This window comes from Cynocephalus volans, chromosome 1, assembly GCF_027409185.1.
Source record: "Cynocephalus volans isolate mCynVol1 chromosome 1, mCynVol1.pri, whole genome shotgun sequence".
In the NCBI taxonomy this organism is placed as follows: Eukaryota; Metazoa; Chordata; class Mammalia; order Dermoptera; family Cynocephalidae; genus Cynocephalus; species Cynocephalus volans.
The window spans coordinates 236,382,580-236,407,197 of record NC_084460.1 but is presented as its reverse complement, the minus strand read 5'-3'; the positions used below and the strand labels follow the sequence as shown (position 1 = coordinate 236,407,197).

Genomic DNA, 24,618 nt, shown 5'->3' with positions numbered 1-24,618 from the left:
ACATGCAGGCCTATTACAATAGTGAGTCTTGGGCTGCTAAGAGTTTTAAATATAATGTTGTTTTGAAGCTACTGTTTTTCTAGGAAATGTATTTCCTGAAATACCTTCTTATGGCTTGTGGTAAGTGCTGAATGAATGTTTAGATTTCCTAAAGCATGCAAGTTATTTATTATTAATAGTCATAGTAATGCACACATGGAGTCTTCAAGGCAATGTCTTACTACTTAGATAACCACTTCCCACCCTCCACACCCCAAAATTAATGTTATATATCCACCAAGAGTTCAGTAAAGCTAGCGGTTTCATTAAGATGCACTGCCAACTAATAAAGTTGTAACAGGTGTACTGTGGCGATAGGCAATGAAGGAAGAGTGGAACTTCCTTCTACAGACCATCTCAGACACAGGATGAACAGCTTCCTCTTGATCTTAAATGATGTACAGACAATCCTGCCTGAAGAAGGAAGGCTGAAGTCGATAACCCCGAGATGTCCCTTCTGTCATCAGGACAGTTGATAAGCTGCTTTTTCACTGCTGACTTTATTCATGCAGTGTTGTGTGTAACAAACAAATGTACAAACAAAAAATCAATTCAGAATTTCTTTTATCGAAGAAAGGTTTTTTTCCAGTGTTGTTTTTATCTTTGCAATAATAGCTCTTCCTTCTCCATTACCCTGGTGGTAAGAGAACAGTATCAGGGAAGAAAAATGAATTCTCCCATAGAAGATTTCTTATCTGTTCTTTTAGGACAAAAATATAGTGAGATACAGTGATTTCTCAATTAATGAATCATCGGGAGAACAAAAACTCCTCTACATATGGTTAGATGCATTAAAGCCCACACCCCACGCATGCAGGTGGGTATATGAGGCAGAGCTGCCTGTGCAACAGTATTAAAGCCAGGTACTTTAATGCTGACTTTAATTTGTCTTACTCCAGGCAACATGCTTTATTAATTTTTTTACATTATTTGTGAGAATATCATTTTACATGGGTAGTTATTATGAAGACTGTCTGTACATGTATAAAGCTTTCCATTTTAAAACATACAAAAAAGTTAATTTGAGGTATTTCATATGTTCAATCCCGATCAGCAAATCACATGACTGTTAAAAATATTTTTATTTTAGATTTTAGATTTTATTTTAAATTTTAGATTTTTTCCCCAAAACTTTTATAGACAATAACGTTTTTTAGTGTGTATAGTTAACATGATTATTAACTGGTGTCATATTTGAAACCCTCTTCCTATGAGATAAAGTTCCCACTCCTTTGTGGACCAGGCCTAGATGACTGGCCTCTGCCAATGTCCCCACCTTTATCTCCCAATTCCTTGCATAGTACACAGGGCAAGGTTTGCATTACTTATGTTTTCATCTCCCCAGCATCTAGAAGGAACACCAGCTTATGGTACACACTTTATAAGAATTGTTTAATAACTGAATGATCATATTACACATACTGGAACACACCCCTGCTTTAAAGAAAAAAAAATCATGGATCGTAATAGACAACAGCTTGAATTTCCCTGTACGCAGCCTCTCACCACTCCATCTCCCTCACTCCCCCAACCTTGGCCCCAAGTTCTCTGTGGTCTCTTCATGAACTGCTTCCTCATGATCAAATGTCCAATCTGAATAAGTACTACTACCTACCCCTCTTGAGACTCTGGAGGGTCGAAAGCAACAGAAATTAGAGTCCAGAAGGCTTTGAGACTTCAAGTTGGGATAGGAGCAGGCACAGAAAGGTAGAAGAACTCAGTTCAAATCCCATATTGCGCTTTAGGGAGAGAAGACCTAGGGCATGTTGTCAGGGTGGAAGGGATACTTTCCTAACAGTGAGCACCACATCCCCGGCTTCCAGCATCTGGGAGATCTAAGGCAGGAGGGAGGGATAAGGATGTCTCAAGTTCAATGCACTGTAATCAGAAGGTACACCAGAATGCCTGAACTCTGTATAGGTTCAGTCAAATTTTAGGGAGAAAGAGAAGTTCCACCCCCCTCCCCCAATAGAGGAGAATAATTCCATCTCTAGTGGTTTCCAATTGCCCCAAATTTCTATATTGTGAGATACATTTCTCTATCCATAATGAGAGATCAAGCTCAAATTTAATTGCAGATCTCTGGAAGAGTTAACATATTGTCTTTGACAAAATATGCTGCTAGTTTATTTTCATTCATTTATTCATTTCATAATTATTTATGTGCACTTTTTGAGAGCTAGACACTGTGCTGGGCACTGGTTATACAGCGATGAGCCAAACAGATCTTGTTTCTGTCCTTGTGCTACCTTGTCCTTTCCTAGTTTGAGTGGGGAAGAGTTTTTTAAGCATGTAGCAAGGTTGGGGAGGTTACTTCTGTGGGATGGGGTGGGTAACATAAAGTAGAAGCTGGAGATCTGAAAAGACAAGCTTTTATAACTCCCACTGATCAGCTCTACTTATCTTCATCTTTGTGGGGGGAAAATAGCAGCTTCTGAAAAAGTACTTCCTATTCTTGGCTACTGGTACTCTCAGATCTTCCATGTGTTAATTCATTCAGTGCCTGCTGGGTGCCGGGCTCCATGTTGGGTGCTGACTCACAATCTAGAGGTGATATATGGGTCTATTATCAAGGATCCCCAGTCTAGCTCCCATGTAAGTAGGGTGACCATATCAATTTATCGTTCAAACTAGGGCATTTTTGAGAGTAGAGGATGGAAAGGCGCATCCCTTGCAGAGTGATATGTAAACACCTTCTGCAGCTGTGCCTGTTAAGTTTTCTTTGTGAACAGCCTTTTAAAAGTAACTTCTGCCTTTTGAAGGAGATTCTGATGTTTCTTCAGTCAACTTGTGTCTCCTGGTTTTTGGGGGGGTCACTGATATTACTCCAGCCCCCAGGATGGAAAATATTGACAGACATTTTGTGTGAGTTATATGCCTTCCTGGAGAAACAAATTCAGTACTTAATTTGTTATTAGACATGCACTTTTTAAAGCTTGGTGGTGTTGAAAGGACTTAATGCAAAATAAAAAATGATTACTAATCAAGAAAAACAAATACTTGTAATAGAAAATAATAGAAAAGTTGTAATAGAAAATAAATAGTTATAGACTCACTCAAATATCAGTACTACAAGAATGTTCCATGTAGCTTCTCTGTGCTCTATGGCAGGATAGGTCAGGCTTTAATTTCTATGCACATTTTATGTTTACTAGCCTTTGATTTCACAGTGACTCCACCAGCTAGTGGCCTAACAGCATTCTGTATTTTGCAGGCTGCCCAGTGGCCCTCAGTACAACCAGCTGGTACCTTAAGTTTCTAGCAAGGGCATTAGTGCTGAATATTTCTCATATCACTACCCTAAGCAGAAGCAGTTAGCAGCCCCTTGCCACCCCCTTTATGTTATCAGCAAGGTCTCTACCTGCTGTCCTTCAAAGAGAGATGTGAGTTACTATGCTTCAGCAAAGGGGGATGGTGGCATGGCTGGGGTGGATAAGGGGAGAAGGTTTTGGGGGGGAGTGATCCTTCAGATTTAATCATGTGTTAAAGCAATACCTTTGTTCAGTGCAGTCATGTCTCATACTTCACTAGATACCACTGAAGCTGGAGGGGCAAAGGAAGTCTGCCAAACCTATCATAGCTCATTTTCTTGCAGCAATTAACAGTAATATGTTAAAAAATTAAAAATACAGGACAAATGTTAAGTTGAATATGACACAATACATAAGCTCTTTCACATTTTTATCATTCCTCTGTTCATCTCTTATTCTACCACCGATTATGAAGTTTCTTCAAAAAGTTCCATCTAAATATTTTACCTTGTTTTTAGAGATACTATATAACACACTTAGCCAGTTTTCTTATACTTGATCCAAACCAATCCATCAAGGATGGTGGAAAAATAAGGGGCAGGATGATATTATTTGGGGAAAAGTCTAAAGCAGTGCCAATAATATCAACCAAGTACATTATTAAGTACCTTATATAGTTGAGTTCTTTCTTTTTTTTTTTTTTTGGTAGCAGTACTTTCTCAATGAAGGAAGCAGTGATTGATTTATATTATGGTGCACACTCGTACCTCAGGTGGGCCTGTAAGAAATATTTTGGCAACTGGCTATTTTGACTTTCACTGGTCCAAGGTACAGGAAAGGTAATTTTCCAAAGTCTCATATTAAATATTATAAACAGGATTAGTATTAGATTTCAGGTTCTTTATTTTTTAGGCTATGGCCCAACCAAGAGTGAGGTCCTAGTTAACCATCGAATTAATTTGATTTATTATTATTAAAGAAGTGAATTATTCAGTCTTGCTCTGTACCTTACACTGGCTGCTAAACACTTACTTTGAAGGCTTCGGAATAAAACACAAATAAGGAAACAAAATGACTCAAGAAATGAAGATAAAAATAGATGTCCTTCTCTGGGACAGTGCCATGTACTGTAAACAAAGGCTCAGCTCTCTCTTCTTCCGCGTGGCTGGCCACATGTGTGAGAAATGCTTCTGTTTGGAAGGCTGCCACCACATGCTGGGCTCAGAGTCCTTCAGATTTCTCCGGGCTTTGTACTTAGGCCAGATGGCTCTGCCTTAGTTTACCAAGTTGGCCCATAATTTAGGTAGCATTCCTTATATCAGTGTACTTACTGTTTCATTAATTTTAACTTTTCCAAAACTTTTCCCAGTCCAGAAGCCACTAGGTTAAATCTCAAGCTGTGCATGTCCTATTTATATGTGACAATTGAAAAACCTCTCTATAAAACAGATGAAGTAAAAATTAGAGTGACAGTAAGAAAAAGTTGACCCTATGAAGTTAAGTGTTGCTTTTCACTTTCCTTTGGCATATTTCCCTTACTGATTAGAACTTTTCTGGAATTTGTATGATTTGACAAGGTTGTAAAGACAGTTTAAAGCTTATTTCTGTGTTTTTGCTTTTAATCAAGTGATTATATGCATTGAAGGAAACCAGTTGTTTTTAGTCGTATACATAGACTACATTGGAGAATGATTGACTTGTTTTAATTCATAGTACGTGCTGCATGTGAGTCTTCCCTCAACAATGGTTGTGAGATCATCATTAGAATCCCAAAAGGTGTTTTACCCTAATGCCTTATATACATGTAGTCTTGTTAATATTCCTAGAATGTGCTCCTCGGTGTAAGACACTTCTCTTGGAATCTGGACGTCTAGCATAATAAAAGAGACCTTCTCACAAAGACCTGGGAAGACTTTCCTTTGTGCCTCTAGAAATCAAAGTTGGATGGATTTCCTGTGTCATGTTTCTTCTGCATGCCATGATGTGATTATTTCCTTCTCTTTGTTTAATTCTATTCATGGACTATACATTTAAGATCCCTAGTAGAAGAGAGTTGATGTTTCTGAACTGTACAGGAAGCTGTAGGAGATTTTCCAAGATGTGGACTGATGCTACTTGAGCTCTAATACCTTATATACATGTTTTATTCATTTGCCGGATGAGCTAGAAGAAAGTCTGCTAGGCACTCTCTGAACATGTTACCTTTCTGATAATGAAACACCTATGGTTCCTTATCAAAGGCTTTTGTTTCTTTTTAGAAAAAGCCTTCTCCTTAACCTAACAAAACTGCACTTGCATTTATGGAAATGCCTAAGCCCTTTATTATCAGAAAGTAGCCCTAGAAAGTCTTCACCAAATATGTACATGAAAAGGAAAGGCAAATTAAAACTACAATGAAATACTACTACATATTTATTAAGATGGCTAAAATTATAAACTGACCATATTAAGTGTTGACAATTGTATAAGAAAAGGGGAGTCTTACACACTGATGGTGGGAATGTAAACATGGTACAGTCACCCTGGCAAATGTTTTGACAGTTTTTTAAAAAGTTAAACTTGTGTCTATCTTGTGATTCAGCCATTCAATTCCTATATATCTACCGAAGTGAAAAGAAGATGTATGTCCAAATAAAGACTTGTGCGTGAATGTTGATAATTGTAACAGCAAAACTCAGAAACAGCCTAAATGTCCATCAAGAGGTGAATATATAAGCAAACTGTGGTTTATCATACAATAGAACACTACTTAAATGTAAAAAAGAATGAATTATTGATCATGCTACAGCATACATATATTTCAGAATAACTATGATATGTGAGAGAAGCTGGACAGTATGACTATGCGATTCTACTTGTATAAAATTTTAGAAAATGCAAGTAATCTATAGTGACAGAAAACAGATCAGGATCAGTGGTTTCCTGAAGAGAGCAGAGAAAGGAGCAGGGAGGGGAAGGTGGAAGGAATTACAGAAAAGCACAAAGGAACTTTTGAGGGTGATGGATGTGTTTATTGTCTTGATTGTGGTGATAATTTCATGAGTGCTACATATGTCAAAACTTACATTGTACACTTGCAATATGTGCAGTTTATGGTATGTCAATTATACTTCAGTAGGCTGTTATGAAACAAAGTCCTCACCTCTAAGCTGCTTACGGTAGTGTAGGAAAAAGATGTTAGGAAGCATTTGGGGGAGTGATTGTTAAGATTTTAAAGGATATGGATGGCCCTATTGAGTATCTGGTAAAAGCTATACACCTTCTCACCAGAAATGTGCACACAAAATTTTGCCTACAATTTAGAGGGCTCAAAGACTAAAAACTTAGGTTAAAAGGTTAAGACACCCATCAAATTCTTCATATTTTTTGAGGAAACAAAGCACTTTTCAACAGCTGTTTCTCTCAGTCCCCCTTTTTTTTCCAAAACAAATAAATTAATTCTTATTTCCACTTCCATCTCAGATAAATGTTGTATATTCTTGGCAAGCATGACTTTAAAGTTTAGCCATTCTGCATACAATATTTTTAATTTGATTTAGTTAGTTAATTAATTAATTAATTTTACTTTATCTTTATTCTGAAGAGGAATTAAACTATAAACTTACTGGCATATTACCACCACCAGCTACATGAGGCTACAATTTTACTGATTACACCATTTCATTGCTTTCAAAATGCGCAATAATGACCTAATGATTATTGGACACTTCCATTACTACACTGCTGGCCAGTTTATAAAACTCTGCCTTAAACATATTGAAGGAAATTCAGGATCAAAATATCAGTTTTATGCTTATATTTTCAAGGATAGATTCAGTATCAGCCAGTTTTGCTATGCCAAACTGTTTTAGATTTTTGCACTATGCCTACACAAACCTTGAGGATAATGGCAGGTGTTTTTTCTGTGATTTTTTTTTTTTTTTTTCTAGCTGGCTAATAACAGGAATTGAACCCTGGACCTTGGTGTTATCAACACGACACTTTAACCAACTGAGCTAACCAGCCAGCCCTGTGTTTTTTTAAATTCCCATAAACCCCTTCCTATTATGTGGAAATAATACTAATACTCAAGTCTGTTTGACATTTTGGTCCCAAAAGCTGCTTGCTTATATAGTACCTGTAAGATTCCTAGAATATCTTCTAACTACTGCTTTTTCTCACCATCGAGAATTTTAATTCTGAGTGAAATGCAAGGAAAAAGTGCATGTAATGTACTCACTTCCCATTTTGCTCCAAAATTTTATTTATCATTTGCTCTGGCTCATAAATTTGATCATGGGAAACACCTTCTAAGGTGACTATACCACTTATGAGCAGTCTTAGGGTTTTCCAGGAAAAAGACTCAGAGGCATAGATATGTATGCAGGTGGTAGTTTTTTGTTTTTGTTTTTGAGGAGCGTTTTCAAGATCAATATCTGTGAGGGAATAAAGGAAGTGGAATTTGGCAGATGGAGGAATTAAATTGTCCTTCAACCATAGCAAAGGCTTTCCTAAGCAGAGGGAGCTCTGGAGCTGAGCTGACCTTTGGGGTTGTCCTGACTTGAGGCAACAGGACCTTTTTACTCCCATGACCAGTCTTTGAATGCAGGCTGTCCTTGAGGAGAGGGCCTGACCTTGGCTGAAACAGCTCAGTGTGGACAAGGGGAATTCCCAAAGAGAGACTAAGCTGAGCGTCATTAGCCACCAATAACCTCAGTAGATGGGAGAATCACTGCCTCATTCCTGAAGAGAAGGTCTAGGCAGTACACCACAGTACCCACTGTAGCCCACCCTTGCACTGAATGAATCCACCTGGGAATAGTTCTTCCAGGACTGGGTGGTCTCTTTTCATGGGGGAAAGTTGCAAGAAGGAAGGTGAGTGGTATAAATTATAGTCCCACTGCTGCAGCTGGTCTTGAGGGCACACTGATACTCGTCATCTATATCCTCTACTGGCTATTGTAGAGTTCCTTAATGGGCTGGCACCTCTGCTAGTCTTGGAGGTTTAGCTGGCAGGGGTAGGGATGGGGGTAACCTAGACTCTCATATCTGAAAAAACAGAATGAAAGATGGCCAATCTTTAAAATCATGGTTGCCTAGGATATGATACCCAATATTCATTTGAGATGAGCTAAGAATTTATTTGCTTTGAGAAAACAAATAGGATTATTGCTTGGGAGACACATTTGTAGATATCCTTCTAAAATATGAATAATTCCTTTATCAGAGGGTCTTATCCTGTGGTTTTTAGAGTATTGAAACCCTCTAAATTGTATGCAAACTTTTCTGTGCATGTTTCTGGGGAGAAGGCCTGTAGGATATATACCAACTACAGTATACTAGACATTGTGCTGAAGGCTAGTGTCCCAAATACTTATCTGCCCATTAAGTATTCAACCCAGATTGAAACTCACTCTGTGTCAGGCACAGGGAACAGAGCAGTGAGCAAGACAAAGTTCCTGAACTCTTTTTGGAGCGTATATTCTGGGTATGTGGGAGTAGGTGAAGGGCCACATCCAAAAATAATTCAAAAATGTATAGCATGTCTAGTGGTAATAAGTGCTAGAGAAAGAAAACCTCTGAGTAAAGAATTAGAGAGTGAGGCAGTGTGGGGGGGGGGTTATTAATAGGGTAGCCAGGGACATTTGAGCAGAAACTGGAAGGAAAGGAGGCAGTCACAAAGGAGGAGCATTTCTGGCAGCAGGGACAGCATATACAGGGGTCCTCAGATGGGAGCATGTTCTGAATGCTCAGAGGTCAGCACGCAGGCTGTGGTGGCTGCAGCAGGAGCAGTGAAGGAGAAAATGGTGAGGGGTGAGGTCAGAGATGGAGCAGGAGGCCTGATCAGGTGGGTTTTGTAGAGACCATGGCTTTTACTGTGAGCTGGAAAGCAATCAGAAGGTTTTGGAGAGAAAACTGACATGGTCTGACGGCATGTTAGAAGGCTCACCTGACTGCTGGGTGGAGACGAGCCTGTTGAGGGTCAAGGGCAGAAGTGGGGAGACCACGGGCTCTTCTACAAGTCTAGAGGAGAGATGGCAGTGACCTCACTTGGGGAGTAGCAGTGGAGGTGGTGAGAAGTCATTGGCTTCTGTATATGTGCATATACTATAAAAATAGATCTTTTACAAAGATGAATAAGATTTTGTCAGGGTTCTCAAAAGAGTTTGGATCTAGTGGGGGAATGAGATCTGTCCAGTTTCTTTCAGCACAGAATGGTAAGAGCAGCAGTAGAGATATGGAGGAGAGTGGGGTTATGGATCCCTTCCTGGGAAGATTCAGGGTAGCAGAGGGTAAAAGTAAACTGGAGAGGTAGGTTGAGTCCAGACCATAGAGGGTTGCATTGATAATGTTAGAAACTTGGACTTTATTCTGAAGTTGATGGAAACAGTTAAATGGTATTACCTAAGGAGGCAACATGTTCCAATTCTTGACCTAGGTTCTCCTGATGAGTGTGAGAAAGGGCTATGATGAGTTAAGACTGAAGGCACAGAAACCAGTTAAGATACTGCAATTGTCCAGGGCAGAGATAATAAGCCAGCATTTACTAATCACTTACTCTACGTCAAGCACTGTTATCCTCAAAAGCACCCTGTCAGGTAGGTACCAGCAGTGTCCACTTTTCACAGGTGCATAGCCTCAAGCACAAGGAGGCTAATAAACTTGCCCCGATTCAGGGGGCCTCAAGCACAAGGAGGCTAATAAACTTGCCCCGGTTCAGGGAGACCACACAGCTCTAAGCAGGAGGAAGGATTCGAACACAGGCACTCTGGCTCTAGATTCAGGTTCTTATTCTTACACACTGTGCATCTCATGAAGATAAGAGCCTGGAGATTTAGGGAGAATAATGGAGTGAATCTCTTATTTTATCCCCAAACTGGATCGTTAGCTAGCCATAGTTTTGTTCTAGTGTTGTAACAGTAAGAAACCCACCCTCATATCACCGTTTCTCCTTGCTTAGAGCTTGGATTGTCTCTTTCTTTGCAATCTCATGCTGCCTTTCTACACCAGTGCAATATACAGAGCAGATATTCAGAGTGTCTCTTAGGATAAAGCAATTCTTCAAAGCCATCACCTTGTCATATAGCCCAAGACCACGCTTCTGTCATTTCTTAGAAATTCTCTCTATCAGACGGATGAGTTCATCAGACTCGGTGTTCAATGGTTCTTTTTTCTCCACAGCTTTTGTTTGCGAATAATTCAAAGTAAATGACAACTCACTGCCACCAGCACATCAGTACTACATGAGATTGTTGTGAGATAAGCTGGTATCTGGAGAGAAAGTTTGTCTTTTGACTAATTATTCAATATACAAACACAGACTGTAGTCATTATATAACTGTTACTTTTCTAACTGTCAAAATGTGGAGAATTGGAGGAATACAAGGAATTTATAGAGAAAACAGTGTCTGGAGAAAGCCTGACTTAGTTTGCCAAGGATATGTCAGCTCTGCGCCTTGTCTCTGATGGATTACCCCCAGGATGATCTTATTTTCTTCTCTGCTTAGATTCAGGGAGGTATTGAGCATCAGCGTCTTTTTCATGTGGCTGTTAATGATGTTATTACAGTTTCATAAAGCACAGTACTTACCATACCTTAGGCCAACATTATCCAGAAAAAGCAAATAGAAACTTCTAACCCTGACAGGTATTTAAGCCTAAGTGTAATATAGGGAGACAAAAAATAGCAAAGAATAGATTGCTCACACAAAGATACCACATAGCCTTAGTGGTGGGGTTAAAGGACCGCAGTCCTTGGGGCCTCAGTGAGTATTAGGGGTGTCCTTGTTTGCCCAGATGACTCAGAAAGCACTTGTGACTGAAGACAGTGGGCTGGAGAGGGGAGGAACGAGCTCAAAGACTATAACACAGAGTCTGCATCAGAAATGAGGAGAATGCGTTTTATTCAGGAAAGCCAGGAGGGATTTGAAATGAGTTGATGACCAACTGAGTAAGCAGGGTTCAGAAGGCCCATATTTGGGGGAAAGTAGAAACCTTAAAACACAGAGTTCAGTGTTTTCAGCACATGCTAGAGAAGCTCCAAAGTAACAACCAATCCTACCCAGCCCATCCTTCTCAGCTCACGTTCCAGGTAAGGAGCATTTTTATTTTTGAAATCCAGGTGCACAGTCAGGAGAAGGGAGAAAACAGTGACACCCATCTTTTTAATGAGCATTGCTACTGGAAGAGAAATTAGCATCACCCTGAATTTTATGTGATGTCAGTTAAATGAAGGTGTTTTATAGCACTTTACAACAAATTAGAATCAACTAAATTGAAAATAAGCCTAGCAGCTGGGATAAGTAATCAGGTAAGTGGCCAGTTTTGCTATTTTTGCTCTGAGCTGAAGACAGAATTTGAATTTCTAATGTCCCAGAGGTGTGGGATTCACAATTGGGAAACGTGGTTTCTAAAGTGATTGTTTAAGATGCTAGCAGCTCAGTCTTGCCCTGCAGTCTACTACTTGCTTAGCCGGTTCCCCGGAAATTGGCCCTAGTACATATGTGTGTACACCAGAGAGAGGGTTGTGAATTAGTGCAGGACAGAGTTCTGCTTTTGGCTGAACATTAGAGAGCAGACTGGAAATAGATGACCCAGAACAAGGCAGTAAATCATCCACATTAACCGAGAGATTCTAATGACTGAAATCCATATGAAGAATTTATGGCTACTCGTGAAATCAGCCCAAATTAGAGGACCTATTAGAACACTTTTATGTTTTTGGAAAATGGGTAGTGTGTTCAGTTGCTGTGATTTTAATACAGTCAGAATGCCCGGACATGATGAACACTGGCTTTGGTGGACAGGATTTCACAGCCATAGCTTTTCACTCCATGAGCCAGTGTTTCTTCCATGAATTACTAGATAATTATAGTATCTAAAGTAAGTGCAGGAGACTGTTGAAAGGACAAAAAAAAAAAAAAAAAAAAAAAAAGTAATAATAACTTCTGAGGTTGGTGGCCTGAGATATACCTAATATAGATGTGCTTGCTTGTGTGGGCAAAAGAAAGAGGAGAAAAAGATGAGAGGGGACGGGCTGCATTGGTAATAATGTAACTTTGCAGATCACTCAGATTGGAAGTATTAAGAAGGCAATAGATGAAGATAAAATGATGCTTGTAATTATGGTTTATAAAGAGAAATAGGCAATATTGAATATATAGTTTTTGTTATTTTCTCCTCTACATATGATGGATTAAATGAAATGAGCTAATGTGCAGAAAATCCATGTGTCTATGTTGTTTTCAGTCAACCTTAGAGAAAAATAAAATGTGCACAGATTACTTTCTACTCTCTGCTTAGAAACTTCTATTTAAAACACTTTTCTTGGACTGTTTATTCATTTGCTATTTTCAGTTAAAATTTTTTATCTTGAAAAATTAAGGCAACCTTTCAGATACCTAATTACTAAAGCAGCAGTTGATTTTCCTCATAAAAAATAAAAATGAGGGCCAGCCCCATGGCTCACTCGGGAGAGTGCGGCACTGGTAGCGCCGAGGCCGTGGGTTTGGATCCTATATAGGGATGGCCAGTGTGCGCACTGGCTGAGTGTGGTGTGGATGACACCATGCCGAGGGTTACGACCCCCTTACCAGTCAGGGAAAAAAATAATAAAGTAAAAAAAAAAAAAAAAAAAAAAGATAAACAGGGCATGCTCCCCTAATTCTTTAATAGTAACTTCTTCTGTTACCAATAGCCCTTACTCAATTTTCAGTGCTGTATATTTGAGGTTTGGATATGGAAAGAGCAAAGTTTTAAATTTCCATCATCATTACCTTTTGATAATTCTGTTCATAATTTCTGTTCTGTTCGTAAGTCAGAGGAGTAAGCAGGAAAGTCTGACTTCTCTACTGGAATATCAAATATATCATGACACAGTGGAGAATAGGACAGGTCTCTGAAGAATCCAGCTGATACTGAACACATATCTTCAGTACCAAGCTCCAAACTGACAGACTCCAGTGCTTGACCCTGTCTAGCTGACTGGAGTATTGTTCAAGGGGCACTTCACTGGTTTGACAGATCATTGTGCTCTGAAAGCATGAAAGAATACGCCTGAGTGGTAGAGGTCATCTCCTGTCTTTTGTTGCTTTGATAAAAATAGGTGCAGAGAATTGATTGAATTTATAAGACAGGAGTTCAAATGTGCTGACCTATTATTTCCAGAGAAGTTTTTTTGCAGTACCTCCTCTTTGTTTTGTACTGCCCTCTCCTGGCTAATAAATTTCTTAGTAATGAGTGTTTAGAAAAAACAAGTGGTGGAAACACTGGGGGCTGCTATCATTTCTACTTTCCGTTAGAAAGCAAGTTCACATTTTATTATATGAAATGTAGGGTTGATGTACAGTGATTAATTCAGATGTGCATAGATACAAGATTGCTGAAATGATATAAATAGTAGAAAATATCTGTATGAGTAATTTGTTCATTTGTATGGACTTTGTAATATCTGTGAAAGAAATGATTTTGCAGTTTATTGCTTTATTAGTCAAATTTTCTGAATCATTGATGTGAAAATCCAGTGTTGTTATAAATAATTTGGACAATTTTTCTCCATATTTGTGTTTTACAGTGGCTGCTAACTTACAGAAGATTGTAGATGATCCCAAAGCTTTAAAAACATTGACATTTAAGTTGGTAAGTGGAAAGTTATGGAGAGAAAGTAATATTTTCCCATGTTGTGCCAGCAAGAAATAGTAATATAGTTTAATAACCTACTCTGTAATTTTGTTTTTGTTTTCTTTTGGGATCAATTTTTTCATTCATCATTTGCCTCTGCAACATTGGGAACATTTTCTGGTCATGACTGGAAATTTCCTCTTCCATGAGCCTAGCTCTTCTTTCCCCATCACATCTTGACTCAGAGTGGCCATTTGCAAATCCCGAAGCCTGTACCATTTTGCTTCCAGTTTGTGTGGCAACTTGACTGTATAGACAAATTAAACTGAATTCAAAGTAACACCCCTAACAAAGCTTTCCTGAGGTGAAAGCCAAGTAACTCTAACTTTTAAAAATAGAGTCTGATTGTTGTAGAAAAGGTTCAGGTAATTGGAAGCGATTATAGAACAGCTCACTGAAAGCTAGAGAACAAAGACATAACATTTACCTCCACATTTCAAATCACAGTAACATATTTTTGTAGAGAAGAGATATTTCAACAGTTTTTCTGTACTAGTAGATTTTAAACTTAAATACTGGGTGGCCACAGAGGCAGAATACTGGGCATTTTGGTGTCACTGTGAGCCAGGAGATGGAGGTCATGGTAGGAAGTGAAGTCTGGATGGTCAAAAATGACTCTTTTCCTCATAGTTTTAGCAAGCACTACATTAACATCTAAAAAGTGGCTTATTTTAAAATTATAAATTAATTTTATCAAGAGCCAGTCAGAATGCCACAAGCAATTTAAGATCCAGATGACCAACACTTTGCTGTGTTCATTATATTTTGATGATCTGTCTTTTTTATTTCTTGCGAAAATTAAATGGAAAATGTGTGTGGCCAAAAATGCTAAATGATTAGTTACAGTAAACGTGAGTCTGGTGCTAATTAACTTTCTCGGTCTTGCTTTTCATCTAATTTCTGATAGCTAGGCTGTGTGATAAAAGAAAAACACAAAGATCTTCACAGAAGAAATTTATCTGAAGTCTTTTTATTTGAATAATAAAAGAACATTTTGTTTAGACATAGTGTGCTAGATTAACAAATTGAAAAACTTATCTTCTGGTTTGGGACTTCACTATCACCTCTATTATGTTTCTAATTCACATATAGTTTTGTAAACATGTTTCATTTATATGAGAGTATACTGATGAGAAAATGGCACCCTGTGTCAGCATTTCAAGCCACTATAAATGTACCTTTATTCATTTTCTATGCCATCTCCAGGACATTTTCCTGATCTTGAATATGAAAACAGAGATAAGAGTTTCAAACTTTCATGCTGGCTTCTTCCCACTGGCTCTAAATTTACTTTCTTATAAAACAGGAATAGTAACCCTGGCCCTTTCCTACTAATGAAAGTTTGTGAAAACAGCTACTGTACTATCTCTAAGTGCACAGTGAGAACAATATAAAACTCTCCCTCATTTCCTTCTCTAATCAATTTATATGTTTCCTAGATTCTCTCTTGATTCTGTCCTTGTCTCTTCATCTCATTTCCAGCACCCTAGTAGGATCCTTTCATCCTCAGAAAGTGATCTTCTGTCAACAATTTGCCAGCTTCCAGCTCTGTTTACTGCTTTGTGGCTATAGCCAGAGTAATCTTACAATTTCAAAATGCTCCAGACTTCAATGGCTCTCCACTTTCCTCTTCTAAAACTCATATCCCTGAACATGGCTAAGAAGCCCCCCGACCAGACCTCCCTTTAAAAGATCTCCTGCTTTGCCTTTATGTCTGGTGGCAGGTCCATTTTACATCTTGGGAACCTGAGGCTCTGTGGGGTTAACTTGCTCAGGATCACACATTGGAAGCTGTGAATTCAACTCTGGTCTAGCCTCAGAGCCCATTCTCTCAGCAACTATTCATTCTTACAGGTGGGCCCCTGCAGCCTTATGGTTTTACAGTTTTCTGTGTCTTTGTGCAGTCACCCTTTCAGATGACTCAATACATATACGTTGGCTGGGACTCGAGTCTCCTTTGAACCTTAAGCAGACTGGGTAATATTGGCCTGTCCAGCACAAGAGAGTCCTGGAAGTACATCCGTACATGCTTTCCCTTCCACTGCAGCCTGAGAATGTTGAGAATGTGGTGGTGTGGTATTCTCAATTAATGGGAATTGATGTCTTTTTTTCCCAAAGGTAGCTAAAGATATTAAATAAAACCAAACTCAAGAGTGACCTTCTATTTCTGTCACTTAGCTTTCCGTCCAGCCCTTGTAATAACCTGAGAGGGTTTCTTTGTTATCTGCTGCCAGCCAGTTTGAGGCCCACTTCATAGAGCTAATTTGAACTGATTTTTGGCCTAATCTTCTGTGGGACACTAACATTCTAATAAAACTGCAGAGATTCAAATGCATTTGCCTTCATTCATCAATTTAGTTATTTTATTGGAGAATAAAAGATCAAAGTATTTCAGCAGCATTTTTCCTCATAACCTAATGCTGAAGGTCCTTTTATCTCTCAGCTGTTTATCATCATTTTAATCTCAGGGCTTTCATTGCTTTCTAAAGGAGAATGTAAGGGGCCTTAAAATTGTCGAAAGAACAGCAGGGTCTTGATAGTGTGTTTTTTTTTTACTTCCTCGCTGCACAGTGGTTTCACTCAGAGGACAGTGGGGACACTTTAAAAAATTACTAATGCCTGGGTCCTACACCAGTTATTCTGATTTAATTGCTCTTGGTACAACCTGGTCTTTGCGGATTTCGGAAGCACCTCTCAGCAATTCCATTGTTTCGCCAAGGCTGAGAAGCATTCCACTTGTAAATGGCTCAACTTCCAATCTCTCTTCTCTCCCCCCTCCCACCACTGTGAGAAATATTTGGTTCAAGTTTGAAAAGGTGTCTGTCCTTATCTTGTATATCTGCTTGTACTATAAGAAAAACAGTAGCCCAAGGGGCAAGAATATCAGTTATATAAAGAAGTACATTTACTTTTTTCTCTGCCAAGTGAGATCGTTAGCTCTATTTGACAGATAAATATGATTTCCATTGTTAGCATGGCCAGGGGCTGGGAAATCAGATACTTTTCTTCATTTTTAACCAAGTGGTTCAGGCATAGAGGGCATTTCAGCTTAAGTATTATGTGCTTTGAGTTTGACATATCAGTACTGTTTTATTACTATCGTTGGAAGCCTTGAGACAGGTCTTTATAAATATTTTTATGTCATTTTTTAATTGGCTACCTTGCAGTTTTGCATCAGGTGAATCTTGCTGTTTTCACTGTGGAACTTTTGAAATTGCATTAGCGAAAAAATGAAATAAGATATATTTAATTTGCCCCTGAAGATAGAATACAAACTGTAAGTACATGTAATCAACATCCAATTGTACACATTTATGTGAGCATTATAGATTTTAGTTACTGAAGTTGAATAGCATTATATGCATTTCAGATAGAAGTTCCATAAGCATTTTGGCAATTAATGACTAAAGGGATTTATTTTTATTGGCACTCAGCTTAGGCCTAGTTGGAAGCTGCATGACTAAGGCAACGTTTCCTGAAGTGCAGATGAAGTCAAGACTCAAATGGGGTAAAAACTACCTAAAAGTTTTAACTTCCTCCACCTTCTGAAGGTGGAGAAAGACAGTCAAAAATCTTAAGAGGTTCATGTGGTAGCTCTGTGCCCCCTACTCCCAGCCTAAAACAATGGCTCTCCATATGTGGTCCCAGACCTGCGGTGTCAGTTTCACCTGGAAACTGGAAGCTTGATAGAAATGTAAATTCTGGGGCCCTGTGTCAGGTCTAAGGAATTGGAATCTCTGGAATCTGTGTTTTAACAATCACTCCAGGTGATTCTGTTGCAGGCTGAAGTTTGAGAACCAGTGCTTTCAAGGAAATTTGGGGCTTCACACTCTGGGAAGCACTGGGGTAAATCTGTGGTTCTTAGACTCTACAGCTAAGAGGAGACTCTTGGAATTACCTGGGGACTCAAAAATTCCCAGTGCACAGGCCACATCCTAGATCAATTCAATCACATCCTCTGGGGTAGACACAGGCACTGGTGTGTTTTTGAACTCTCCTGGTGATTCTGAAGTGCACCCACATCTGGGGTGGATGGAATCCCTGTGATTGACTCTGGGCAACCACATCTTCAGCTCCTGCACGGGGCACAGGCCATACCTGCTGTTCTGGCAGGAGGGGTGAGAAGCTGGGGGTTTTCAGGAATCACAGTACATACTTGAGTGAGAAGGTGCATGGCATTATATACTGTTACACTAAATAACTGATACGTATGTATTTTCCTTTTGTAAAAGGGAGGCAATTTTCACCTCTACCCTCTCAGGGTATATTGACTGGGCCTGAGAATTAAACTGACATAAGACAGATTAACAGGTGAAAAGCATACAAATTTATTTAAGTCTTGCATGACTTGGAAGGCCTCCTAAAGGGATGAAGAGCCAAAGAAGCCATTTGAATAGAACACCTATTGAGTCAGACAAAGAGCAGTAACTTGTGAAAATGGAACAAGACAAAAAGGCTTGACAGGGTGGTTAATGGTGGAGAAGGGCCCAGGAACATAAGGGTTGGTTTAACAAGGTTGGTTTGCACAGATTTCTCTTGGCTTTGACACCCCTCCTCTGATGATAAGAATATCTTTCTTCTTCCAGGTACAGGGAGGACACCTTATACATGGGAGTTTTATCTCCTGCTTTTAGGAAGATCAGAGTGGCCTTCCTGCATCTGCTGTTCTTGTTTTTTAAAGTGTCTAACTCAAAACAATCAGTATGCCAGAGTGGCATATTTTGGGGTGGTATGTTCTGAACTCCTTCACTTTGAAGCAGGGTTCTCAAACTATGGGTTTCAGACTTTTGAGGCACACTGAGACCCTTTAAGGGGATCCTGGATGTCAAAATTCTTTTCATCATAATACTAACTGAAGTGTTACTTGCCTTTTCCACTATGTTGATATTGGTGTAACAGCCACGGTGGGTAAAATTGAGACTGTTGGCACAGATCAAGGCAGTGACATCAAACCACCAGTTGTCATTGTATTCTTCAAAGCCATGCAGCACTCACTCACTGTGAAAAAGCAAAGCCAGTTTCACTTAAGAATTTTCCTAATGAGGCAGGAAACGTTGATTTTATTAAATGTCAACTTGAGGACACACCTTTTAAATATTCTGTGTGATAAAACAGGAACCACTTCTTCAGTATATCCAAGTACAAGGGTGGTCTCCAGGAAAAGCATTTGTGAGATTGTTCAGTTGTGAGTGCAACTGCCGTTTTTTCCCATAAAACACTATTTTTACTTGCAACGATAACTGACAAACTATGGTTATTCATGCTTGCTTATTTGGCAGAAATTTTTTTCAAGATGAACAAAGTTAGGCTGATAGGTAAAAGAAAAAAATCTGGCAATATTTGTTGTCAATAATAAACTCAAGCTTTTAAACAAAAATAGGATTTTGGAAAACTTGTATCTGCCACTGTAAGCTTGACAGCACCCCAGTACTTAAAGACTTTTCTTATGAGATTGCTGATGGGTGATATTAATGAATATGATTTGTTGACATTGTATAATGAAATGTTCACATTGTTTAATGAAATATGTCAACATTTGGAAGATCTGCATAACTCAGTGAGGCTTAAAAAATCATGCACGGGTAAAAGATCTTTGCAAAGTAGACCAATGGATTTTAATGTAATGGAGTATGAAAAGTTCAATGCTATGGTTTCAGATTCCACAATGCAACTAACCTTTAAGAAACTACCATTTGACAAGTTTTGGTATAGTAACATGAGATCTACAACTATTTAGAAAAGCTATTATTAAACTCTTCATTTTCCAATTACATATGTGGGGAGCAGGATTTTCTTTATCTATTTCAAGGAAAAAAATATATCTGTAGATTGAATACAGAAACAGTACAATAATTTAGCTGTTTTCTGTTAAGCAAAACATTAAAGAGGTATGCAAAACAAGGCCACTCTTCTCATTTTTATTTTTTTTCAGTTGGGGGGAAACTATGGTTATTTTTCATGAAGATTTATGTTAGCATGTAATGAGTATATTATTGTTACGTTTAATGAATTAGTAAATGAATTTTTTTAAGTTTTTCAGTTTTAATTTCTAAGATAATATAATAAATATAACCTATATAAACAAACGTGTTTTATGTTTTTAAATATAACATTTATTATATTATTTAAGTAATATTTTGACATTAAAAGGTTTACAATATTTTAAAAATTTCTCAGTTTTAATTACTGACAGTACAATAAATATAACTCACATAAACATGAGTTTTTTGTAATCCTCAATACTTTTTAAGACTATAAAGAGGTCTTGAGACCCAAAAGTTTGAACACTGCTACTTTGAAGGGTCTCCGGTCCCTTGTCTCTGAATTTCAGAATCATCCACATATTGCCCTCATTTGGGTTTTGCAGGCTAGAGAGAGAGGTGGCCTCAGCAGTGGTTAAGAGAGAGTGTGAGGTAGAGGGGAGAGGGGGCCGAGGACCTGGAAGCAAACAAGGCCAAACGGGGGGAAAACACACATTCCAGGGGGTTGTGGGGGCCATAGTGAGGCAGAGGGACTCCCCAGAGATTCCTTGCATGCTGTTCCCACAGTAACCATGGGTTTGATTACTCACTTATTGTAAGTTTTCATTTCCATTACTCTTCACAAGAAAGGATTTAATATTTTTTTAAATTTCTAGTCAGTTTAATCACTATTGGATATTTTTATTTCCAGTTATTTTAACTTCCGAATATTCATACTGTCAAATTTCTAACGTAGCTTTGAAGTACACACTTGCATGTCTAACCTTCTCATCACCACCAGGAGCAGTAGTTTGTCCTCAGCTGTTTGTCAGTCACCTATTAATGGCACACATTGTCTGCCAGCATTCAGTGGGTTGAGTAAATAATGATGTTAGCAAGAGCCAAACTGAAGAGAAGAAGGGAAGGTTTAGGGGGGGAGATAAAGAAACAGTGGTAGTGGAATGAGAAGATGGGGAGGGGAGGGGAATAGTACAGTATCCATATGAAGACAACACCAGAAAATAACTCAGCTGAGTGAAATGCCTTCGATGTGTGTATTACTTTGTTAAGAGTGATAAGGAAAGGTGTGATTCTGATCTTACTGCTCTGGGCGATGCAGGCAATGAAAATTGTACTTCACTGAATGTCTTATCTGTCAAGTGAAACTAGAGATAACATTGGACAGGCACAAAGTAAATTCTTTTCTTTAAATACTAATATTCTCATCCTTTAGGCTACTGATTTTCTTATGTAAGCATAACTACTTACACTGAACGTTATTTTAAAGACTGTTATTTTAAAATATTCAAAGTACATGTTCTAGTTACCTCCTTATTTGATGGTAAATGCTAGAGTCGACAAAGGCTCATTTTAGGTACTGTTTTGCAAACATTCTAAACATATACAAGCAGTGCTAAGCAGGTTAATTGTGATGATTGGAAAAGGACCCTTTTCCATGGGAAATTAATTGTGACAATAATGTAGCAGGAATTAAGCCCAGAAAAGGTTTTGTATGGTCCTTTGGTAATTAATTGCCCATTCACATTCATTCATTAAACGTTTTCTCTCCACTTGTACTTAGAGAATGTCCAATTCTGATTTATGTAATTTATGTACTGTAGGTTGAACACGCAGCTTTTGATGGTGATCTGAATAGTGTGTGTGTGTGTGTGTGTGTGTGTGTGTGTAAAAGAGGGAAAGAAAGGAGAGGTGACAAAATAAAAATAACTTATGAATTAGGACCAGTGAGAGGTTTCAGGGGCAATGGCTTATTTCCAGTCCCTTCTGATTTTGACGTAAGAAAAGTAAAGTATTTGACACATTATAATTTTGGCCAACTTTAGGCAATTAATCTGTCCTAAAATATTACAAGCAAAAGTCTGTTATGTGAAAGAATTATGTTATAATATCTTTCCCTGTAAAACTTACTCACTGGGATTTAAATAGCGGTTGTCTATAATGAGCCATCCCTGTACTTGGTGTCTACTTTTTTTTTTTTTTTTTTCTGACCAGTTTTACAGAGGAGATAATTTTGGTAAAAACCAAATTACTTCAGAGTGACCTGTTAGATCTCTTCAGCTTATTTTCACAATATTATTTTTAAAATTATTACTAAGATGATCTAATTAGAAAATACATTTAAAATTACATTATTCAGTTGTTCAGAAATTTGTATGTGGTTTCTTGGCAGTCGTATGTTGCATCAGCAGTTCCAAAGCTGTGAGCCTGGACATGGTGGAGTTTTAATGGGTAACAGTTCCCTTCCCAACACTGTTCTGTACTTGATAGCATGATGACCAGATTTCTGAACGCAGTTAGCACCCAGTAGTCATTCAAGACAGTGATTCTTGGGATCTGTCCTGGAAGAGATAGGACACTTGGTCCCATACAGACTGTGCCTTTGCTTGGATCTGCCATTACGTGAACAAGTCTTTAAAAATCAGCAGCAGCAACAAACCAGCATTGAAGTTTCTTTTTCCCTTTTCAGGCTTCTGGCTGTGATGGGTCAGAGATTCCTGATGAAGTGAAGCTGATTGGGTTTGCTCAGTTGAGTGTCAGCTGATGTATGTCTCTTGATGTCACCCTGATCTGTCATGCCCCCCAACTTCCCTCTCCCTGCCTACTTCCTCCCACCCCCCTCACTCCCAGATCCCAGCAAAATCAGAAGATTGTGAAGAGTCTGGCTTCAATGAAATGGGATAAAAAATAATTTTTAAACTTATAACACTCCGAGTTCTGCTTTATTCTCTAGCAATTCACAGTACGAGAACAAGCAAACACCACAGCTGCACGACTGTTGCTAATTTTTCCAAAAGCTATTTAATATTCTTAGCAATCAATTTGGATATCCCTTAAGTGAAAAGAATCTGAAATACACTCAGGTGGTCCTATTTATTGGCAACAAAATGAATTTTCTATCAGAAGCCTATTTCTTCTTTCATTGTTATTTCTGTTATAATACTTTAATTGTACATCTGACAATACTGCCTCTTTTTTGTTTTATTTAGAAATTAATATACTTATAAAATTAAGATTTATTAGCCAAACTTGAATTCTAGTTTTAAAACTGTGAATTTTATTTTCATATATTTATGCATTATACACCTTAGCTATAAGAAAAAAAAGTTTTTGATTATATGCTTCTTGCAGTTACTCTCATTATTTAAACAAAAAGTTTCAGGTCTATCTTTGGAGTATTTGTAACTTCTAATTTTGAAATGACTGAATTTGGAACTTGGATGCTTATTCTCTTGGTTTGTTTGCCTAAAAACCAATCCACAATTTGATTGTCTCCTGGGAGAGGGAGGTGCCTTGCAAACTTTCATATTAAGAATGTGCCTGAGGCTGCTTTACTCTGGAATAGTCTCAGATCTGAAATTTCCTCTATATAAAGTGGCATATGTAAGTTTTGCTTCACTGGAACGTTTAGGATGCTATATAAAATGTTGACATTCTGTTAGATTGCTAATTATATACCCATCTCTGATTTGGCTCTCCTTAAGTGATAGGATTTGTTATTCTAAAGGTGATAAACTTGAAAATATGAGAATCTGAGTTTTACTTGAAATTCTGCAGAATACCCAAATGGAGTGAAAATAATAGAAAGGGTTTTGTGCAATGACTAAAAGGTAAGACGCTGTTTAAGTTCCAAGAATAAATACTTTCAACCTAAGTAGCCCTCTGCTTGACTATATATGGAACTAGCAAACCTTAGGATTTTCAAAATTGGAGTCCAAACTTTCAGGGAGGTGGGCTCCCGGGATGGTACCATTGCTCTTTCCTAGCTAACCCTAGATACGGCAGCTCTTTAATGTACTTTAAAAAGCAAATATATATTACTAAGGAAAAAAGTTATTTATAATTGCCTTGTCATAATTGTTAAGGTGTTCTAGAGCCATTTGCATACAATTTAATGTAATTTCATTCCATTCTATTGTTTACACAATGATTACTCAAAGATGACTGCAAAGGTAAAAGGAAAATAAAAGTATTGCACAATGAGATTGTGTCACATTGTTTCATTCCTCTTGTAGGTGTCATCTGCTTTGCTGCAATGATATTTAGCACTTTCATAAAATGCCTAGTAACAATTAACTAGTGAGACGTGCCCTAGAGGAAGAACAAGGTATCCATCCAATCACAGAGAATTGAGTTTGATTCATATTCCATATAGGCAGACTGTCTTTGAATTAAAAGCATAGGGCTGCAGGGGACAAGAGAGAATAATTCCTTCTAACCACTTCATTTTAGTGCTATGGGCACTAAGGTTTGGAGTGGTTAAGTGACTTGGCCCTTTATGGAGCTATTTGCAGAGCTGGACTCCCAGGATCCTGGTTTCCTGACATCCAAAGCATGTTCTTAACATTGGTCTGTACAACTTATCTACAGCTAAGCAGATAACATCTACTTAAGAGAGTAAAATGTATATGACTAAGTGGAGAACTTTTCCCCATGGCAATAAATACCATTTAATATCTGTATCTAATTTACATCCACATTCCCATATCCCTCCTAAGGGCATTTGAGATAGCTTGCATACATTCATATAACAGGACAGATTTTAAAATAAAGAAATTAGAATGAAGCGACAATAAGCAGAGGTTAACAAGATGAATGCAGAGGTAAAGTTAGTACACACAGATTCACCATGAGAGCCTGCACAATTGATAGAAGAGTACATGGATTTGGACGGGAGCTTTCTACCGCAT

The 24,618-nt window shown here is 38.2% G+C and overlaps 1 protein-coding gene across 2 annotated transcripts in view; it reads left to right on the top strand.

Annotated features, from left to right (window-relative positions):
- Nucleotides 1-22,527, top strand: part of STK39 (serine/threonine kinase 39) — a 265,729-nt gene extending 243,202 nt beyond the window's left edge. For both annotated transcript variants that reach the window (XM_063107085.1, XM_063107077.1), the window contains 2 exons: nt 13,843-13,907; nt 22,398-22,527. In XM_063107085.1, the coding sequence (XP_062963155.1) occupies nt 13,843-13,907; nt 22,398-22,472 (140 nt within the window). In that variant the 3' untranslated portion in view covers nt 22,473-22,527. The remainder of the gene's footprint in view (nt 1-13,842; nt 13,908-22,397) is intronic.
- Nucleotides 22,528-24,618: the final 2,091 nt, after the last annotated feature.